The 18,408-nt window shown below is 37.2% G+C and overlaps 2 protein-coding genes across 3 annotated transcripts; one reads left to right on the top strand and one right to left on the bottom strand.

Moving 5' to 3' along the window:
- The first annotated feature begins 1,630 nt into the window (after window positions 1-1,630).
- LOC111605872 (proteoglycan 4-like) lies at window positions 1,631-8,714 on the top strand. 2 transcript variants are annotated; one of them, XM_023325310.1, is made up of 4 exons: window positions 1,631-1,895; window positions 1,993-2,095; window positions 2,994-6,580; window positions 7,177-8,714. In XM_023325310.1, the coding sequence occupies exons 1-3, from the start codon at window positions 1,792-1,794 to the stop codon at window positions 3,339-3,341; spliced, it is 555 nt and encodes a 184-aa protein (XP_023181078.1). In that variant the 5' UTR covers window positions 1,631-1,791; the 3' UTR covers window positions 3,342-6,580; window positions 7,177-8,714. The 2 variants fall into 2 exon arrangements, with proteins under 2 accessions (XP_023181078.1, XP_023181069.1); XM_023325301.1 differs by lacking the exons at window positions 1,631-1,895; window positions 1,993-2,095 and having other exon boundaries at window positions 6,475-6,580.
- A 1,197-nt stretch (window positions 8,715-9,911) lies between these two features.
- Window positions 9,912-18,203, bottom strand: terb1 (telomere repeat binding bouquet formation protein 1). The gene is made up of 20 exons (XM_023345288.1): window positions 17,833-18,203; window positions 17,615-17,725; window positions 17,206-17,337; window positions 16,823-16,951; window positions 16,623-16,683; window positions 16,423-16,535; window positions 15,360-15,488; window positions 15,106-15,258; window positions 14,868-14,999; window positions 14,615-14,740; window positions 13,922-14,058; window positions 13,501-13,841; window positions 13,353-13,417; window positions 13,177-13,254; window positions 12,787-13,023; window positions 12,460-12,516; window positions 12,213-12,278; window positions 12,060-12,125; window positions 11,249-11,325; window positions 9,912-10,628 (listed from the first exon to the last, which is right to left on the bottom strand). The coding sequence occupies exons 1-20, from the start codon at window positions 17,867-17,869 to the stop codon at window positions 10,455-10,457; spliced, it is 2,421 nt and encodes an 806-aa protein (XP_023201056.1). The 5' UTR covers window positions 17,870-18,203; the 3' UTR covers window positions 9,912-10,454.
- Between the last annotated feature and the right edge of the window lie 205 nt (window positions 18,204-18,408).

Here is an 18,408-nt window from a genome sequence, read left to right as displayed (position 1 = left end):
AAAAATTCCCTTTCCTTATGTAGGTGTTAAGTGATTTGTCCTGTTGTCTTTGTAATATTTTGTCTTTATACTAGCACCAACATCCAATACTATGATTTTGGATTTTATACATATATACTGGCACAGATAAAATGATTTTTTTATCTGTGCCAGCTGGAAAACCTTAAATGAATCAAACTCTTTCTAAGCCGGTGCTCTTCTGCACCATATGGCCAATCGCAATGTGGCTTTCCGATTTTCTAGTTTTCTGAGACAGATGGGCAATGATAATGACACTCACTCACAGAAGGGATAAGTCTGTTGCAATAACTTTAAGATCAAGGTATCAGAAGCCCAGATTAGATTCAGAATGGAGAAGGTAAAATGTTTGCCTGAACTCTGCTAATAAACTTATAATTTCCGGTCAAAAAACAAACAAACATATTAACATATAAATGTTTACATAGTTACATGTTTAACTTTTTGAGTTGCATTCCAGTTCTTAAACATTGTGACAGTAACATAAGATGTGTAATAAAGAAAACCGTCATACTGATGCTCTTATATAAGTAACTTTAAGACTTTTTGGTCATGTTTGAGCTGAAATTCAGCATGCAAGAAAAGCAGCGACAAGATTTATGCCATTAGTGCACAGAAATCTTCTTACAGCCTGATCTTTGGATGTGGCAGGAAGCCTGGGGGAGGATGAGTCCCATGCTAAACTCAGTTCTGCACAGATGGATTTTTTTTTAATGTATTAATATTTATTTTGCTTTGTGCTTAACCGAGCAGTGAAATATATGATACATTAGTGTCAATCTTTTCAGTATTAGATTTGATGTTTTATTTTTATTGTTTTAATAGAAGGTGTTTGTTTGCTTTTTGTTTATCAACTGAATGCAGCTTTGCACATGTCTAGCATATCTACTCTGGTAAATAGTCATCCGTGATCTGTGGTTCAGTTGGTAAGAGCTATCTGCTGTAAATAATAACACAGATGTCGTGAGAGATTCGGAGGATTTTTGTTCCAGTTGTATTTACCAGTTAAAGCCACCGATTATTTGTTGTTCCTAAAAAGCACTAGACTCGAAAGGGGAAATTGCATTGTTGCGTGTAACACGCTGGCTGACTTGTGATTTCTTTTTTTTCTTTTCTCACCCTTCTTTTTCCGTTTTTTAATTTAGTCAAATATGCAAAGCTGCTCTTTGCAATCAAGGTCTAAGCACTTGGCGTCGGAGCTTAAGAGAGATAATTAAAAGGGCCAAGTACAAGATGGCAGCCCTGTGTGCAGAGTGACAGAAAGTGAAAATCTGATACAGAACTGCTGGAGACTTGGAGATTAAGTCTGCAGCACTTTGGTTTTTAATGTAAAATAAATAAATGAGGTATTTTAAGATCTTGCAGAAACCTTGTATATTGTCAATTTAATAATAAAAACCCCAAATTGATAAAATGTCTTTATTAAATTAAAAGTTTAATACATTTTACATTTATTTTTATTTATTTATTTATCTATTTATTTATTTTTTTGCTCAAAGAGCAAAGAACTATAATACAATCTAAAGAAAGAGTTTTGTCTCAGCCAGGTTCGTGGTGTTTTGAGTGTTGCTGATCGCAAGGCGGCGGTAACAAGTTGCTATGCACGGAATCCAACTGTGAGTGGCGCTAGAGAGACTATTTGTCTCATTATTTAACAACAGAACACGTTATTTGATTCTTTCAGAGGCAGAAATACAGTATAAAGGTGGTCTGACCAATCTTGAATGTAAATTCTGAAACTGGAAAGAGGCTGTGCCCTGTATAGCGACAAACATGGCGGAAAGACAGCGGGCGCTCCCTTCATGGATGGCAAAGAAAGAGGTTAAAGTGAAAGAAAAGACGCCATTGAAGAGTCAGAGAAAAAGAAGAGCTCCAAGGTAGCGAACAGGAAAACAATAGTTTGCCAGTTTTAGGATTCAGTTGTGGTTAATTGTCGCTTGTCCAACTAACAGCTACGCACTGGTTTGTCCCCAGAGCTACGTTTTACTGTATGAACGAAGCGGAGCTGGTAGAAGCTGCTGTTTCATTTCTCACCCAGAGTTCCTACGAGGACGCATCGTTCCCGCTTCGCCAGAAGGTGGCTCTGTTGTGCATGATTTTCTTTCCTTTTCTTAACTTCTATTTTTGATGCCCAAATTTGTTAAAACGGGTCTATCACCTACAAAAGGACATTACTGTTGATTTATAAAAATATTAAAACAGATATATTTAGAAAGGAAAAATATAAACAATACAACAATAACATTTAAACAAAACCAAAATATTATTTGGTGAGTTCTCCTCATTTTTGTGAGGAGAACTTTGAGATAATTTCTTAGTTTATTAATATTTGGGGTTAGGTTGTGAGCTGTGTAAATGTGAAGATGAAGTTGCACATAGCTTAATATAGTGGCCTAATTCATGTTTTCCAAATGTAATTTTGGAAAGAAAGAGATGGTGATTTTTTTTCTTTTTTGTGCCAAGATTACTTTGGCGATTTAGGACATTATTTTAGAAAGGTAACAAAATGTCTGTTGGAATATGCAAGCCAATCAGTACAACATTATAGACTCTGGCAGGTTATGTGAATAACACTGATAATCTCTGTTAATAGCTGGGAAATATTAGAAATCAAGTTAACATTATGTCTTCAAAGTTGGGCAGGAAAAATGGTCAACGACTGACATGAGTTTAACAAGGGCCAAATTGATGAAGCATCTCAAAAATTATAGCTTTGGTGACATGTTTCCAGTCATTGTCTGTTAAATAGCGGACCAAGTGAAGTACAATTATGAACAAGCAATAGGGTCATGGGTGGCCAAGATTCACTGATGCACATAGGCCTTGAAGACGTGACCATCTGAACTGGATCACAGAACAAGGGAAGAAAGCAACCCGGTCTGATGACTCATGCTTTCTTCGTGCGTGTGCATAGTTTATTCAGAAACAAGACAGCATATCACTTTGACATGTACCTCCCTCCCTCTGAAACACAGGTTGAAGGAACAGCAAATCCCACCTCCAGAAAGGAAGTAGACCCAGGCACTTTGGAGATAAAATCAAAGCCAGTGACGTCGCCTTTAGAGGAAGAGTCCTCAGACTGCTGTGATGACCTGGAAATGACATACGTTTCAGAAACAGACTTGGACATTACAGAGGTGGAAACTGTGCCCTACTGCAGGAACCCACAGCATCCTGAACCCGAAGGAGAGAGATCAGCATCTGCCCAAGGTCATTGTGAACCCAACAACAATTTGCAAGCTGAGAAAGAAAGTGAGCAACTGTCGACGGCAGCAGAGGAAGACGATGCTTTACAGCTTGTACGAGAAATATTTTTCACCTGACTGAATGTGTTTTTAAAAGCGTTTTTAGGAAATTTTAAGTATTTTATACCGCAGCTAAATTACTTAATTTATGACATGACACCAAATGTAGTTATTAATATTAGTTTTGGGAATAAACATCCAATATGACATGGACATCACTGCAGTGGACAAATCTCAAATGTGTCGATCTGTGAACTATAATGTCATTGAATTTGTAGGATGTAAAGCTGTGATCTGATCACTAAGAATGAATTTTCATGCCAGGTCTGAACTGTCATTGTTCATGTACATCCTGAACTGAAAGGTGAAAGTCTAAAACATGTCACATATGACTGTTTAAGTCAAATATAAACCATTAGAAATGCACATTTATAATTATTTGTATTTTATTTGTTTTTCTAACCATTAGCAATCCTAATAAACCAAATTTTTACTGTTTCCCACTAGTTCTTGAGATTATTTTTATGAAGCCAACATGTCAATCTTTCACAGTACATTCATTCCCCATAAACCTTTAATATTATTATGTCGTAACAGTAACACCAGTAGCTATTAACTTAAGTGGTGCAGCATAGTTGTTATGACTGTAATTAACCGTTATAAACAAAGTTGGAGCCTGACAACATACTTCAGGAGTTTTTTTTTTATAAACACAGTTTATGACATTTAACATTTGCAGGTATAACACTGATAATGGCTTTGATTGTTTTTTTTTTTTTGGCACATTTTCATTCTTACATTCTTATCCTCTTACAAATGAGTTTGTCCAGACATCTCATTGGTACAGCAGTAAAAATAAACTTGATCTACTAAAGTAATTTCAAGCATATACATTAACAATATGATTTGAACACAGACAACACCAATAAAATAAGCTTAACCTTGTGAACCTGTGGAATCTGGTGCAGCTTGAATCCATTTATTTCCAGTCAGAAGTCAGCTTCTGTCCTAAAACCCTTGTAAGTACAGTTGTGACAATCAACTGTACCTCCACACCAACACACAAATAAAACCAAAGTGTCAAGTAGGAGTGAAAATATGCCACAAACATAATGATGCCTCCCAGAGTGAGCAGGGCTGATGCTGCCTGGCAGACCATGCCGCACTGGAGTGTTGTTCTGTCTTTGGCATAAGCAGCTAACAGCATGCAGAGCACGGCAAAGGCCACAAGCACGATTGGAACATAAAAAAAAAGAACGAGTATCGTTTCAATACCGTACATTTTCCGACCAGAGTAATCTGACCATTGCCTTTGACTACAAATTAGTTCACCATGTTGACTGTTTTCACAAAAGATTTGATTGAAGACACCAGGAAAGTGCAGCAGCAAGACTTGAAAGAGGATGACCAGGAGCAGCACAGAAATCCCAATAGAGTTTAATCCTGGACTCCTTATTGAAAGACCAGCCATGTGGAACGGCTCTGCACTCTGGATCTGTAAACCTAATATAAATATTGACAAAAAAAAATCAAATGAAAGTAGGCACTTAAAACAATAAGGAAGAATATTATCACCTTCCTAAAATAATTGACTAAGTCATTTTTTGCCAATGTAATTTTTTTCAAGGTGGTGATTTATTTATTTATTTTTTATTTTTGTCACAGTTTCTTTTTTCAAAAAAGAGGTGGCAAGTTGCAGTAGTTAACCAGGACACCACTGCAGTTCATAAAATGCCAAATGGGCGAGCCTGAAATGGTAACCTAAATTTGAAAATCAAGATACATTGCACTTGTAAATAGAAAGAAAAGAGTGTAATAATTAATAAGACTATTTTCTTATGTCATTACGTGTGGAGCTAAAATGTGAGGTTTGCACAGTGCCTTGTGTGAGACTTATTTTCCTTAAACTTTTTATTGTCATGTTGTATGCTTTGATGTATTTTAATGGAAATGTAAATGATTTGTCAACCCAAAGTGGTGTATTTTCATGACACGAAAAGAAATTGGTTCGTGGCTTTCAAAATTTTGAAATTTTGGTCTTCATATGGATTTATCATCTGCAAATCTAAAACCTCTAAATAAAATCCAGTACACATAACTTCCTTCAAATGTCACCTCTAAGTAAATTTATCACCTCACGTCCTCTGAAGACCTCAAAGGTTGGAAACGGCACTCTGTTCTGGGGAGGCAAAAATTATTATTTTTTAGTCTACACACATCAGAAATCCACATAGCAACGAACCGCTCTGAAAATGCTGATTGCTGTTTTATAAAGTTGAGATACAAAGTCTAGGCCTAAATTCTATTTGGAATTTATTCAAAGACATGGAAATCACTTCATTCAATACGACTTGAGCTATTTTGGGAAGAATAATAAACAAAGAGGTGCAAAGTTGGCAGAAATATACCACAAAACCCAGGTTTAACTGCAGTTCCACAGTTTAGCTGAGCTCCTCGATTTTGATGGGTGTGTTTGACAGATAGAATTATTTCATGGTTATGCTGCAGGAATAAGAACTATAAAATAATTAAATACACGTTTAATTAACTATCTGAATCGGTTTGCATGTTCATGACTTGATACGTTAAATAATTCATTTAAACATTAAATTCAACATTTATTCATGGTACATCGATGTATTTACTTAATGACCCTCCATATTATAGTAGAGTATTATTTCCAAGAAGTCCAAAATTTCTGCACCATGTCTGTTCCTCAAATATGGCTTATGAAAGTGATAGTTCTCTCATAAGACACAAGTCATATGTAGATCAGCTGATCATGTTTACTTCACAACACAATCGCCTTTACTTCATACCACAATCACTTTAAAATGTTGTACGTTAATATGCGTTAAAGATAGTTTGCGTTTACTTTAAATCGCTTGGCAGTGCTATACAGATTCTGAGTCAACGTCTAAATTTGTTCTTTTCGTGGACAAAATAAAAATGACAGTTAAATCAAAAACTGGCCAATTTCCTGAAATAAAATAAAACTGTTGTTGATCTGTAGGCATAATCAAATGTTTAGCAAAATTGTCTTGCTGTAGTGTGTGTTGTTTTTCTTACTTTCACCGGAAAAGGGTTCACGCCGAAGTCAGTCAAGCAAAGCTCTTCTGCAGAGTCAGAGAGAGGCTTGAGGTTTGAGCGCGCACGCTCTCGCCGCGAACGCGCACGGCTCGGCTCGGGTTCTGCCCCGCTGGTGCGCGCTCCCAACAGGCACTCCGGCGCACGGACTGACTTCTGCTGAGAGCTGAGTGATCATCTGCACTTTGATCAGCTTTAATTTAACTGCAACATCAAGGAGTTTGTTAAAGGTTAGTGGAGAACCGTTATGTGGTATGTAAATTGACCAGCACGTTCAAATTAGGCAGTTTTATAACAACTATGATTTTATTTAATTTTTTCCCCCCATCAAAACGGGAGGCGGGGTCGCCTGAAAAATTCCGTTCTCCGTTCTACTTTTGTTAAACAAAAATATTAGATTTTTTTTTAGTTATCAGTGTCTTAAATAGCCAAATTAAAGAGTTTGGGGAACATGAGGTTGATCGTTCAAATGGGGAAAATGCAGTTCAAAGTATTTTGGAAAAGTTTAACCCGAAGGAATTTGCCAATTGTGCCTCAAATGTACTCATGCGGTTGTGAATTCATATTGTGAGTACTTTCAGATAATATATTAGGCTTTGTTTACTAACAATGACTATATTCAACCAAGTAAAAAGAAACAAGTAAAACTTCTCTACTTAACTAATTCCTGATCACTTTATCATCCATGTTTCTATTAGATTATTTTTAAGTCTTTCCTTAATCATCAGTTGATAATCTCAGTAAAAGCTGCCTATCAGAAAGTTTTTATTTCCACTATAATAACTATTTCGAACAATTTCACTCTTATTTTTGACAAATTGCACAGGTTCATCATGGGAAACAAGTTCAGCAGAAGGCGAGAAGCCCCTGTCAGCAGTGCTGCTGCTGCAGCAGCCAGCGAACAGAAGCCTGCTGTGGAATCATCGACACCTAAACCAACAGCAGACTCTGCGATAAAACAGGAGGCTGTTAGGACAGAGACTCTAGATGTGTTGGTAGAAGAACCACCAAAAGATGAATGTGCACCAGAGGGGAAAGAGGAAGAAAGTCCTGTTACCTTGGCCCCAACAGAAGATGCAGAGTCTGAACTACTAACAAAGGAAACTCCAGCTCCAGTGCAGTTTGAAGCTGTGGTCTCAGACACCAATCCTCTGGAACCAGAATCGTTTGCACCAGCAAAACCTGAAGCTACAGAGGAAGCTGAAGCTGCTATCGCTCCAAACAGAGAGGATGTTCCAGAACCTGACTCTGCTTTGCAGTCAGAGGCAGACACTGACCTTGTCTCTGAGCCGACGAGAATCAGAGACGAGGATGTAGTGCAGCACAAAGACCAAGAGTCTGTAACTGATCCAGTTCTTTCTTCGCCACCATTGATTGATTTTGGTGTCCCTGATGTGATTTCCTCACCAACCACCATCCCTCTGGATCCAGATGAGTCACTGAATATGTCAGGAAGTGAGCACAGTGCCACAGCAGAGCCAGAAAAACTCACTTCAGGCTTTCTGGAGAAGTCGACAGGGGTGGAGGCTGAAGAGAGTCTGAAGACGCTGGGGAGTGACATCAACGTGGAAAATGTTAGCGAACTCCTGAAAAACTCCGAGCTGAACGAAACTGACCTTCTCAGTGACATCATTCCAAGAGAAGTCAAGATCCCTGATGACACTTCAATCACAGACATGAGCACATCCATGGAGTTAATGTGAATCCATCAAAGGCATCCTTGAAACAAGCAAAAGGAGATTTTATTCTGTGAATCCATATTCTAAATGGGTATAAAAACACCTTGACTTTCCACCCCAATTGCTCTTAAGACAAATGCCAAATATATCTTTTTAACTGAACCAAAAGAGCTGTGCAACACGTTGGACTTCAATTTTTTCTGCTCTTAATAAATTTAAGTAGCCAGTAGATTTGGCTTTGGGGTGTAAATAGGCTCAAACAGCACAAAACAGAAGTACATAATGCAAGACAACAGAGGCCTTCCTCTATGCAAACTCACTAAGCAAATATTCAAACCTATCTGCTGCGCATTAAGGAATTAGTGAGAATAGCTTTAAAACAACCTATTGAGAACCACTGTGTACGAAAGATAAAGTTAATTCCTTTTAAGAATATAGGTGTGTCCTTTAGCCTGGTCATCATAAACCAGCTAACGATGTCTTACCCAAACGACAGATTACAGGACTAGCAAACCAAAAATGACCAGTTTAAAAATTGCAGCACATACCCGGAAAGAACTACCAAGTAACTATTTATGCATTAAAGAAGTAGTGTTTACACTTCCACATATTAGTCTGAATGGAATGATTGTAATTTTTATTCAATAGTGGCTTGCTTGTGAAAATAAAAGTGCTATATATCTTCTGTGGTCCTGCTGCCCATTTATTTAACAACACGTACTGATTTTTGAGCAAATCAACTGGTTAATTACTTTTCTTAGTTTCTTAAATGACAGAGATCATCTTGCCACACACTAGTGCAAGCATGTGACGCAGGTCAAACATGCTATTCAAATTATAGCTTCTGTATTTCATTTCATGTTAGAGAACTAATGCTTTTCCAGCATCTCGTGGGAGAGAAAACGCAAGAAGGGGGAGAGCCTGGGCCACATTCTTTCCAGAGGAAGGAGGGTTTCGGGGGTCTGGGTCAAAAGTCTTCAGTCTAACTGCATTTCAGTCCATGAGAAATCTGCTCTTCAGATGTCTCTCCCACCACATTCCCCTGGCCTTCATCGCTATCCCAAGATCTTGTACAAGCATTTTCAAGAAGCAAGTATTAGAATTCCAAACTAAAACTGAAACTTTATAATAGAAAACAAGGAATAAGAAGTTTTAGCCTTCACTTTTTTCTTCAACCACAAAGACTGTACAGTCACATACTGATGAGAGTGCAAGGGCTTCAAGTCACAAAGTTAATGAGTATCATAGAGATTGTCAAAAGTACCACAAATAGGTACTTTGACAACCTCTGCCATGAGACAGGGAAAATGTAAATCTCAGTTGTGACAACATACTGATGAGTCCCCACAGAGTGGGAGAGGCATACTTTAGACAGTCATCTCAGTCCAGCTCGGCTTTCCTGAAGGATACAGTTTGCAGACTGAGCAGCTTCTTGATGCACATACAAAATAGATAAGCAGCACGATTTGCACTATTTGTGATTCCTGTCATACCAGAGGCTTTCGTCTCAATAAACAAAAGTGCTCCACTACGGTCCCCTCTCCTCTTGTTGATTTCCTGTCTCTACGGACTATGATGGCCAAAGCAAGAACATAAAGAAAACAGAACCTGGCATTTGCTTCTGTGAGACCGTGTACGAAGGAACTATTAGATCATTTCTAAAGGATTGCATCAGAAATAGGAGAAAAATAGTTTCACTTTGCAATGTTCCTGTCCTTCTCCAAAAAAGGATTTTACACACAGTTATTGCTTAAGTTATTAGAATTTCCAGACATAAAAAGCTTTGAGCTGGCATCAATTATTTATGAATTTCCTGGATAAAAAGTTAAAGATTAAGAAGTCACACAGATTTTAGAGGCAAGAGGTTGAGGGTACTGTAGGAACAGAACCTTTTATTGCAACAATGTACAGAGTGTAAACTCACTCAAAGGTTGTAAATCTAACTGCCTCATCTAAGAGATCCTCACAAATACCTCACACAGGTTTAAGATTTGTGCTTAAATAACGTTTTAAAAAAGCAAATCTCTAGCATATAGAAGTAAGCTGAAAAAACACATAAATACCAATAAATAACTTTACAAAGTAGCAGAACATACACTTTCAAAGATAAGCAATATTTATAGAACATATTCTTGTGAAGATTTTCTTGAGGCTCCTGCAGTAATAAAACTGAAATAAATCCTAATACAATATATTACAGTACTATAAAGAATATATTACTATATAAATTATTGTAAAATAAGTATAATTTTTAAAGAGCAACAGAATGAATATATCAATTAAATCAACTAATCTTTACGGGAACATTCTGACTGGGCAAGGCCTGCGGTCACAGGAGTAAGATTACACAGAATAATACCATTCTATAGTTTCAAAGTAAAAATAAGAAGATATGATCAAGATTTTATGCAATCTAAACATCATTTTATGACTTTTGTTTTCTCATCAGCCTCCTGTATTTTTTGGCCAGATCAACATTGGTGCGTCCAGGTTGGAAAGTATGTGACCACAAGATGGAGTTCCAGGAGTAGCCGTATTTCCTTACTCCAGAGAGCAAATGCTGGACCTCCTCACGGCTGAAGTCCTGTCTTTTTCTTCTCTGCCGGTATTTTAAGAAAAACAGGAGGAACAGTTAAAGCAACAATAAGAAATTAACTGAAAGGCAAATGAATAAAAATTGTACAACATCACTCATACAAAAAGTAATTTAAAGTTGTTTACAGTCAAACAGAGCTTAAGAAACCTGAAATTGAGCACAGAATGTAGCCTTGTGGAACACCACTTGTAAACAGTTATTTTTTATTCATCTGCAGATGGAAGAAAGTAATTCTGGTCTGCCAAATGAAATATGAACTGGTTTCGCATAATACTGCACACTGCGAGCAACTTTTCCATTCTGTCAAAGGAGCCTGAGAATTATGAGCCAATCTACAAACATGGACATGTAGCATGATCTAATGTTTCATCCCACAATCCTACCAACAAGTAACTGTAATTTGTCTTTTCATAAGGCATCTGGTAGAGCACACACACTGAGAACAGCATGATTGATGGTTTTTACCCCGTTTAATTCAAGTTTAAGACACATAAAGTTCAAGAAAATATGTAAAATATTTTGAGTTGATTCCTGTTTTTACTCTGGATAAACAGTTTAGTATTGTTAGGGCAATATGTTCAGACAGAGAAAGTCCATAAACCCTTTTTCTAAAAAGCTCTTACAGAAGAAGAGTGGTCTGTGCTTATCTTTGACTGATCCTTAATAGCATAATGCTCACTGCTATTTCTTCCTCTTCTCTCTGTGTTTGAAACATGACAAAGTTTAAGTTTAAATACAGGTACATGTTTTGCCACACATTCTGCTTACAGGCTCCATGCATAAGGCTTTGTGCATAGAGACCCATCAGAGTGACAGAGCATTATAACTAAAACAGCTGCTCTAGAAACAAAAATCTATTTTTTGATGTCGGGGAAAAACAGAAAAAAATGAGAAGCCAAACTAGGTGGAAAACGTAATGGGGAGTTTAAAATGCAGAAAAATGTCAGAGTATCCTGAAAAAGTGGACTGTGCTACTTTCAGAGTGTGCTGGAAAATACATTTGGCTTAGAGCATTAAAGAAATAATAAAACCCAACAGACACAACAGAATCCCCTTTCAACAGTGCACAAACACATGGCCTAAAAACAATGCCTCAGATGAGAATAAAGGGACAGAAAGTTAAAAGATAAACAATGAATAAAGCCTTTTGACAGTACAGACACATCATATCCTAATAGTTAAAGTATTTTCCATTGGCCTAAAACATTTCAGGATATCATTATAGTGTAGTAGTAATTTTATAGCACAGACACTGTGGAACAGCTTAACACAGCGCTCAACCAGCTCTGCCCTGAACAGTGAGAATGCTGGCGACAGCTCAACATTCCTTCTGCTCTCTGGTTCGTCTGCTGCCAAGAATACACTGCAGAGGACAGCTCCCAACACCGTCTCTCAATCACAACATTCACACACAAAGTGCGAAAATGTAAATACCAGAACCGGATGTTTGATAGTTGGCTTCACGTGGATGTGGCCTTTTTAGGGGAGTCAAGCTTGGACCTTAGAGGAAGGATGGAGTCATAGTTGGTGAATATGGCAAAATTTCATGAGTGTATCAACATTAAAAAATATACTAATAACACATACCGATCCCTTTCTTAGAGGGAAATGCGGCTTTTCTGGTCGTTTTGTACAGGGGAGTCAAAGTGACACCTATGAAAAAAAAAAATGAAATACAAGATTAAAGAAGTTTCATACATTAGATTTATTCTTTTCATCCAACAATAAAAGACAACTGCTTCGAAGCATAATGAAATCATCTGAGATAATCATTGAACAAATTACTTTATGTGCTTATGTCTGAAGACCTTTTTTTTTTTTTGCCTTTTCTTACCATTATATTTCCTCCAAGAGTGTTGCTGCAGAGAAGCAACACTTTTATCAGTCCCAGCTGTCAGGAATGAAATAGTTTACAAAATTAACACATTGTGATGTCTAATTTATGATTCAGAAGATTCAAGGCATAGTCAGAAAGTGAATCAGAAGAAACAAAAACAGGGAAAAAAGGCAAAGGCGAACAAGTTTTATTACTTTCAACATATTAATGCGCTTGATGGATGTTTTCTGAGGGACTAAAATTTGCTGTATGGAAAAAAGACACCTTCAACAAATAGTTAACAGAGGCCTTTTGCAAGAAAGTTTACACTGTAAAGCCTCTTACCACACATGTTTTCACAGCTTCTGTGTAACTTTGTTGTTGAAACCCTGGCAGAGTTGGTGTCAGAATGCTCAGCAGTGGCGCTCTTTTGTTCTTGCCTGACCCCAAAGATAAAGTGATGCATTCTGAATCGCTCCATTGCCTCCTGCAGAACTCTGTGCATGTCGCAGCTGTTCACACAGGAGCTTTGAACCGATGCAAAAGAGCGGCTTGTCACTTCTTCAAAAGTTAACACACAACCTAAAAATGACAGTTATATCAAAAATTGATTATCTGTGTACAACAATGTAGCGGTGAAACAATTAGGTTGCAATGATACACAGAGGATTTCTTCTAGTGAATCCAGACAAAATAAAAAAGACAACAAATTAAAGAAATTATATTTTTCCCCACCTGCACACCGACCATTAGAGACAGAGTGTTCTTCTGGTGGAATCTTCCGATTCTCGTTTAAGTTACTGCCCTGTGACTCTAAAACAAAACAAATACTTAAAATCTTGATAGAAGCTGCATCCAACAATAACTGACAATAAAGTATTTAGAAGTTATTGCATGACTCTGTCTCTCACCATAACAGCACCTAATCTCTTTTGGTTTTGTCAACCACACTGACAAGGGATGTTTAAACAAGGAACTAAGCAAAAATAAAAAGGAAAAGGATGTTATTAAAGAACTTTTTCCCCCATATGATTTGTAACTTTTGTAGACTCCACTGACTTGTTTTTCATATGTGACTCACTGCCTCCCTCTGATGACCATATGTCAGAAGACATCCCGATTCGTCCTCCACTTTTCACAGAACGCATCATATTTCCTCCACTCCTTTTGGTTTCTTCTCCTTGAGGAATCAAACTAGAAGTGACTTTCTTTACTTCAGCCATGCTATTGACAAGTTGGAGGCTGCTGTTGTTGCCACTGCTCTTGTATATTGGCCTCAGTATGCTGGTAGATTTATTGGCTTCCTGTTTCTGGGCTGGTAGACATACAGGTGGGGACCTAGATGGCTGAAGTTCAGCTGAATTTGGACAAAGAATGTCTTCTTGCTCCTCTCCAATCTCCTAAAAGATAAACAAGTAAGTATTAGTCACTATGGACCATAATTTTACAACTACATTGCGTGTGTGTGTATACAACTAACCTTCAGTTGTGTTTTCTCTAACAGTTCAATCCTGCGCATAATTTCTCTGGCTGAATTCTTAAACTCTTCTATGTTTAAAGGAGGCTCCTCATATTCAGCTTGCTTCTCCACCAGACCCTGCACTCCCAAGCTCAACACTTTGCCAACAGACAAAATAAGTCCTTTTAAAACCTTGGTACTATTAATTAAAATATAACTTTTAGTAGTTACATATTTTAGAGAGAAATAAATACATTTAATGTGAACCATGTGAAATAGTAACACTGGTAACACATTAAATATTGCCAAGACCACAGTGAACCTACAAAGAATCTAAAGGAATCTTATTCCAATTAGGCATATTATTATGACCACTTTTGATAATAGTATATTGGACCTTCTTTTGTGTCAAAAAAACATTAGCAGCAGGTACTTGAAGTTGAGAGGTGTGGCATTCATACCTTCTCAAGTAAGCAATGCACACACACACACACACACACACACACGCCCACACACACCCAAACACACACACCCGCACACACAACAAGAGGTCTAATAATGTTTTTACAACATATTAGTAAAAGTATTTTTAAAAAAAAGTCTGTTCTGACAGCAGCAAAAAATCTCTTATACAATGACTAACAAAACTAAATCATGAAGAACCCAAATATTTTTTTATTAGGTTGAATAAAATATTAAATAAATTACACTTACTGGTCTTTTTGCAAGTATGTAGTATGAAAGTCGCTGCTTTCCTAACCTCCTCACTTGAGTCTTCTGTGAGAAAAGTTATCATAATCGGCAAGCCTCCACAATCCACCAGCTGAGACTGGTGCTCCTCTGCAAATATTAAATAGACACAAAGTTGTAAAAACATGCCAATTGAGACAATTTCAACCAAATGACAGAAGTACAGAGAGCAAATTCTCAACTCAAACATAAGTAGATCATTACTGTGCAGTCTCACCTGAGGCTTCGGTGCACTCCCCAATGGTGAGTAGAACAGAGAGCCTGTCATCAGGATCTAAGTGTGAGCTGGTCAGTAGAAAGAAAAGGTGGTAGACAAGACCATACTGCGCCAAACCTGCGGCCAGATTGGCTAAAATGAAAACAAAAAATAGACTGGAATGAAAACAGCATAAGAGAAGTTTTGTTGAAATGAAACTGTCAAACGTAATCTTAACGTTATTAAAAACAGGACTTACAGTTATCGGTGATGCAAGCTGACAAGGTCTTGACTATAACAACTGATAGCTGACGAGACAGCAAGCTGGTATCTGCAGCAGACACAACACGAAGCAGTGCCAGAGTAAGAGTTTCCAAACCTCCACAGGCAGCAAAACTCTCCTGTACGTAAGCTGTAAAAGGTGAAAAATTATGGATATTACAAAGTATTAAATGGCATTAGGAATTGTCAAACAGTGTTTGAAGCAGAAATCATTGTGTTTTGTTTCCTCACAGTTGTTGGAAACTGTCATGGCGATAAAGGAGCATATGGGCTGAAATGTTTCAGTAGAGGGCACAGAAATCTGCTGAAGCCATGTTTTCACAATGGGAAAGGCTGCAACACAAATGCGCTGACCTTCCTCTGCAAACAAAACAAAGGCATGGTGGAATACAGCTGATCTTGTGTCTCATGGAGGGTTTGAAGGATTTTACCAGCAGGGCAAAGGAATCGGTATTAAAGTTTAACTGTATAGTGGACATAAAAAGTCTGCATCCCAATGTTAATATACCAAATTATTGAGAAGTAAAAAAAATTAACCGTAACAGCTGATTGCCAAACATTTTCAACCTTTAGTGTGACGCATGCATATACCGTATTATTAGCCTAAAAAAGAAACAAATCTGCTGGGACCAAACTATGACAAATATAAAAACTGTAGGAAACTGGTTGCATAACTCCCCAAACCCTTAAATCAATGATTTGTTTAGCGTCCAATTGATTCTTCTGCTATAAATTATTGTAAATCTGATGTAACTGAGGAAAAACTTCAGCTGCTCAAGTTGTATTTTCTTGACATTTGTTCAATCATTCTGTAGCTAAACCATAGTTTCCACAGTGATTACAGGGATAAAACATTTTCTCATTGCACAAACGTATCGGTCAGGAGAAGGTTATACATAGAAGACAACCAGTACTTGTTAGAAATTCCTAGATTTCTTTCAGTGTTGTAGTGTGGTCTCCCTGTAACCTCCATTTTGTATTTTGATCAAATTTGAGAAAATATCTAGTTTTGATAATCTGTGTTGCATATTTTCTTAAATTACTTATAATAGCCTTCACAGAACCAAAGTATATTTCACTATGACTGAAAGCAGGTTTGCACCTATGAAGACTGAATTGGCTCAAATTATCCTTCAGCAGATCCATCCACACTTGTCCTGCCAGGTTATTGGACCATTTCATGTTTTGATCACTATCAGATTTATTGATTTCAGTAAAAATATATATGTCATAGAAGTGAAAATGTTTGTAAAATAGTTTAATCACTACATGGAACAAAGACAGATGATATTACCATTCTGGGGATTGTTGACGGAGCCACACAAAGCACTAGACACAGATGTCCAGAGTTGGTAGGTTTGGCTGACAGTTCTCAGATTATCTTTTGCTGAGAAGGGGAAAGTGCTCCTACAAAAAAAAAAAAAAAAAACAGAGGTCAGATGAGCGTATTCTACAAAACAAAAATGTATACACATCAATGGTACAACACAGTACCTGAAAAGGTCCATCAGAATTTCCAGGCAGCCTGTGGTTTGTGCTAAAGTTTGCCCCAATTCTGCAAAACCACAAAGGCAAATACTTGTCAAACAAATCAAGTTAAAACTTGCCAGAATGTTTTTTCTTGTCACATAAAGAAATAATCCTGTTGTTTACTTGTTTTACTTATTTTTTCAATTAAAGAGGCATAATCTTACTGTTGTGTGCAACCAGAACAAACAGCAAATAGACGGACACCCTCTTCTTATTCAGTGAGCTGTCTTCTTGCAAGTGTCCAGCAATGTCGGTGAATATGTCCTTTCTGCACAGTGAATTCTTGCAATACACTACCAAACAAAACATATATATGACATTGTCATCGATTTCATTTTATTTGAACTTACAGTACACACAAAACCAGGACAACTTAATTTAGCCTATAATCTGGCACAGACATTTGTCTATTTTAATTTTAGACATCTTTATGACATAATAAATGATAAAATACATGTATTTACATTTTAAAAATGTTTCTGTACCCTGCAAGAATATGCGGATGGATGGATGTGAAAATCAATAACTCTGAGACACGGGTACCCACCATTAGCCTCAGCTAGTGTGCCGAGGGTAAAGAGAGCAGTCTCTTTAACATGTGAATGAACATTACTGGATTTGGACAGATTATACAAAAATGCCACACCACCTAGTTCTCTCAGCAGATCCACATTATCCTCTACAAGAAAAAAAACATGGGGTTAAACAGACAGTGAATAAATGCAACTTCTTGTCACACATATAATTAGAGACGGTATTATAATATTAGATTGTGAAGAATCTAATATTCTTCTGCTGGAGCAGAAATTGTAGCGTTGTTTATGAGGTACATTCTGTGCTGTTCTAGAATGTACCTCATCAAAAATGAATTTTGTTTTAGTAATTCAATTCAAAAATATTTTTGCCTCCATGCCTTATATTTTTAAACAGTCGAAAAGCTCTGGTTTCATTGTTACCTCTCTTTTCACAGATGGAGTGAATGGTAAGAAGTGCTTGCTTCTGTGACTCTGGACATTTCATCTGAAACTTCACACACTCAAGCAGCAAACTAAGATCCGTCTTTGTTGCTGAAATTAAAGGAATAAAATAAAGTCAGTAAAGTAAATCCATATTATAATTGAATTAAAATATGTTCAAAATCCCACAGTGATTATTTAATATTTGCATCACTTACTGTTACGGTTGTTCCTGCAAATGCCTGCCCTGTCCATTTCACTCTTCTTCAGAGAAATTTATTATACCTGGTTTTCTAAATATTATGATTTCGTAGGGTATTACCAACCCCGGGGCTGAAAGAAAAACGTTTACACCAACATGCTACATTTGGGATTAGCGTTAGCTTGACAACGGTCACGTTATTTATAAAGTTAAACTAAAACATTAACTACAGACAAAAAAATTCTTACAGTAAAAGCGCACTGTTTCTCAATGTGATCGCATTGTCTATCTAACACTGCAACTACTTTCTAGTTGTTACTTCACAAACTGTGAAGAACATTTTTGCTAATACGTTTTAGCGCGAGCTGTCAACTGCTCCTTTAGAGGCTCGTGAACCTAACTCTGCGTTACCGTGGAAACCCCGAAGGAACACCCACCCCTCTACTCTCGCAGTTGGTTTGCGCGACAAAACCTGGAAATTACGCCTAAACCGGACATTGTATATCCACTCACTACAAACAAATAAAACACTTCAAACAAATAAATAATAACAATTATTGGAGAACACATAAAAGTGGATGTAACTAGGATG

The sequence above is a fragment of the Xiphophorus maculatus genome, chromosome 2 (genome assembly GCF_002775205.1).
Source record: "Xiphophorus maculatus strain JP 163 A chromosome 2, X_maculatus-5.0-male, whole genome shotgun sequence".
NCBI lineage: Eukaryota > Metazoa > Chordata > Actinopteri > Cyprinodontiformes > Poeciliidae > Xiphophorus > Xiphophorus maculatus.
The sequence above is the reverse complement of the archived record's forward strand: the minus strand, read 5'-3'. Positions and strand labels throughout refer to the sequence as shown.

What these genes read in the sequence shown, in the direction of transcription:
- terb1 (XM_023345288.1), bottom strand. Translation starts at nt 17,869, where the DNA reads ATGGACAGGGCAGGCATTTGCAGGAACAACCGTAACA. An exon ending in AGAGATTAGGTGCTGTTATG is followed by an intron (nt 13,255 to 13,352) that starts GTGAGAGACAGA and finishes GTTTTGTTTTAG; the next exon opens with AGTCACAGGGCAGTAACTTA. An exon ending in AAGCTGTGAAAACATGTGTG is followed by an intron (nt 12,517 to 12,786) that starts GTAAGAGGCTTT and finishes CATTCCTGACAG; the next exon opens with CTGGGACTGATAAAAGTGTT.
- LOC111605872 (XM_023325301.1), top strand. Translation starts at nt 7,184, where the DNA reads ATGGGAAACAAGTTCAGCAGAAGGCGAGAAGCCCCTGTCAGCAGTGCT.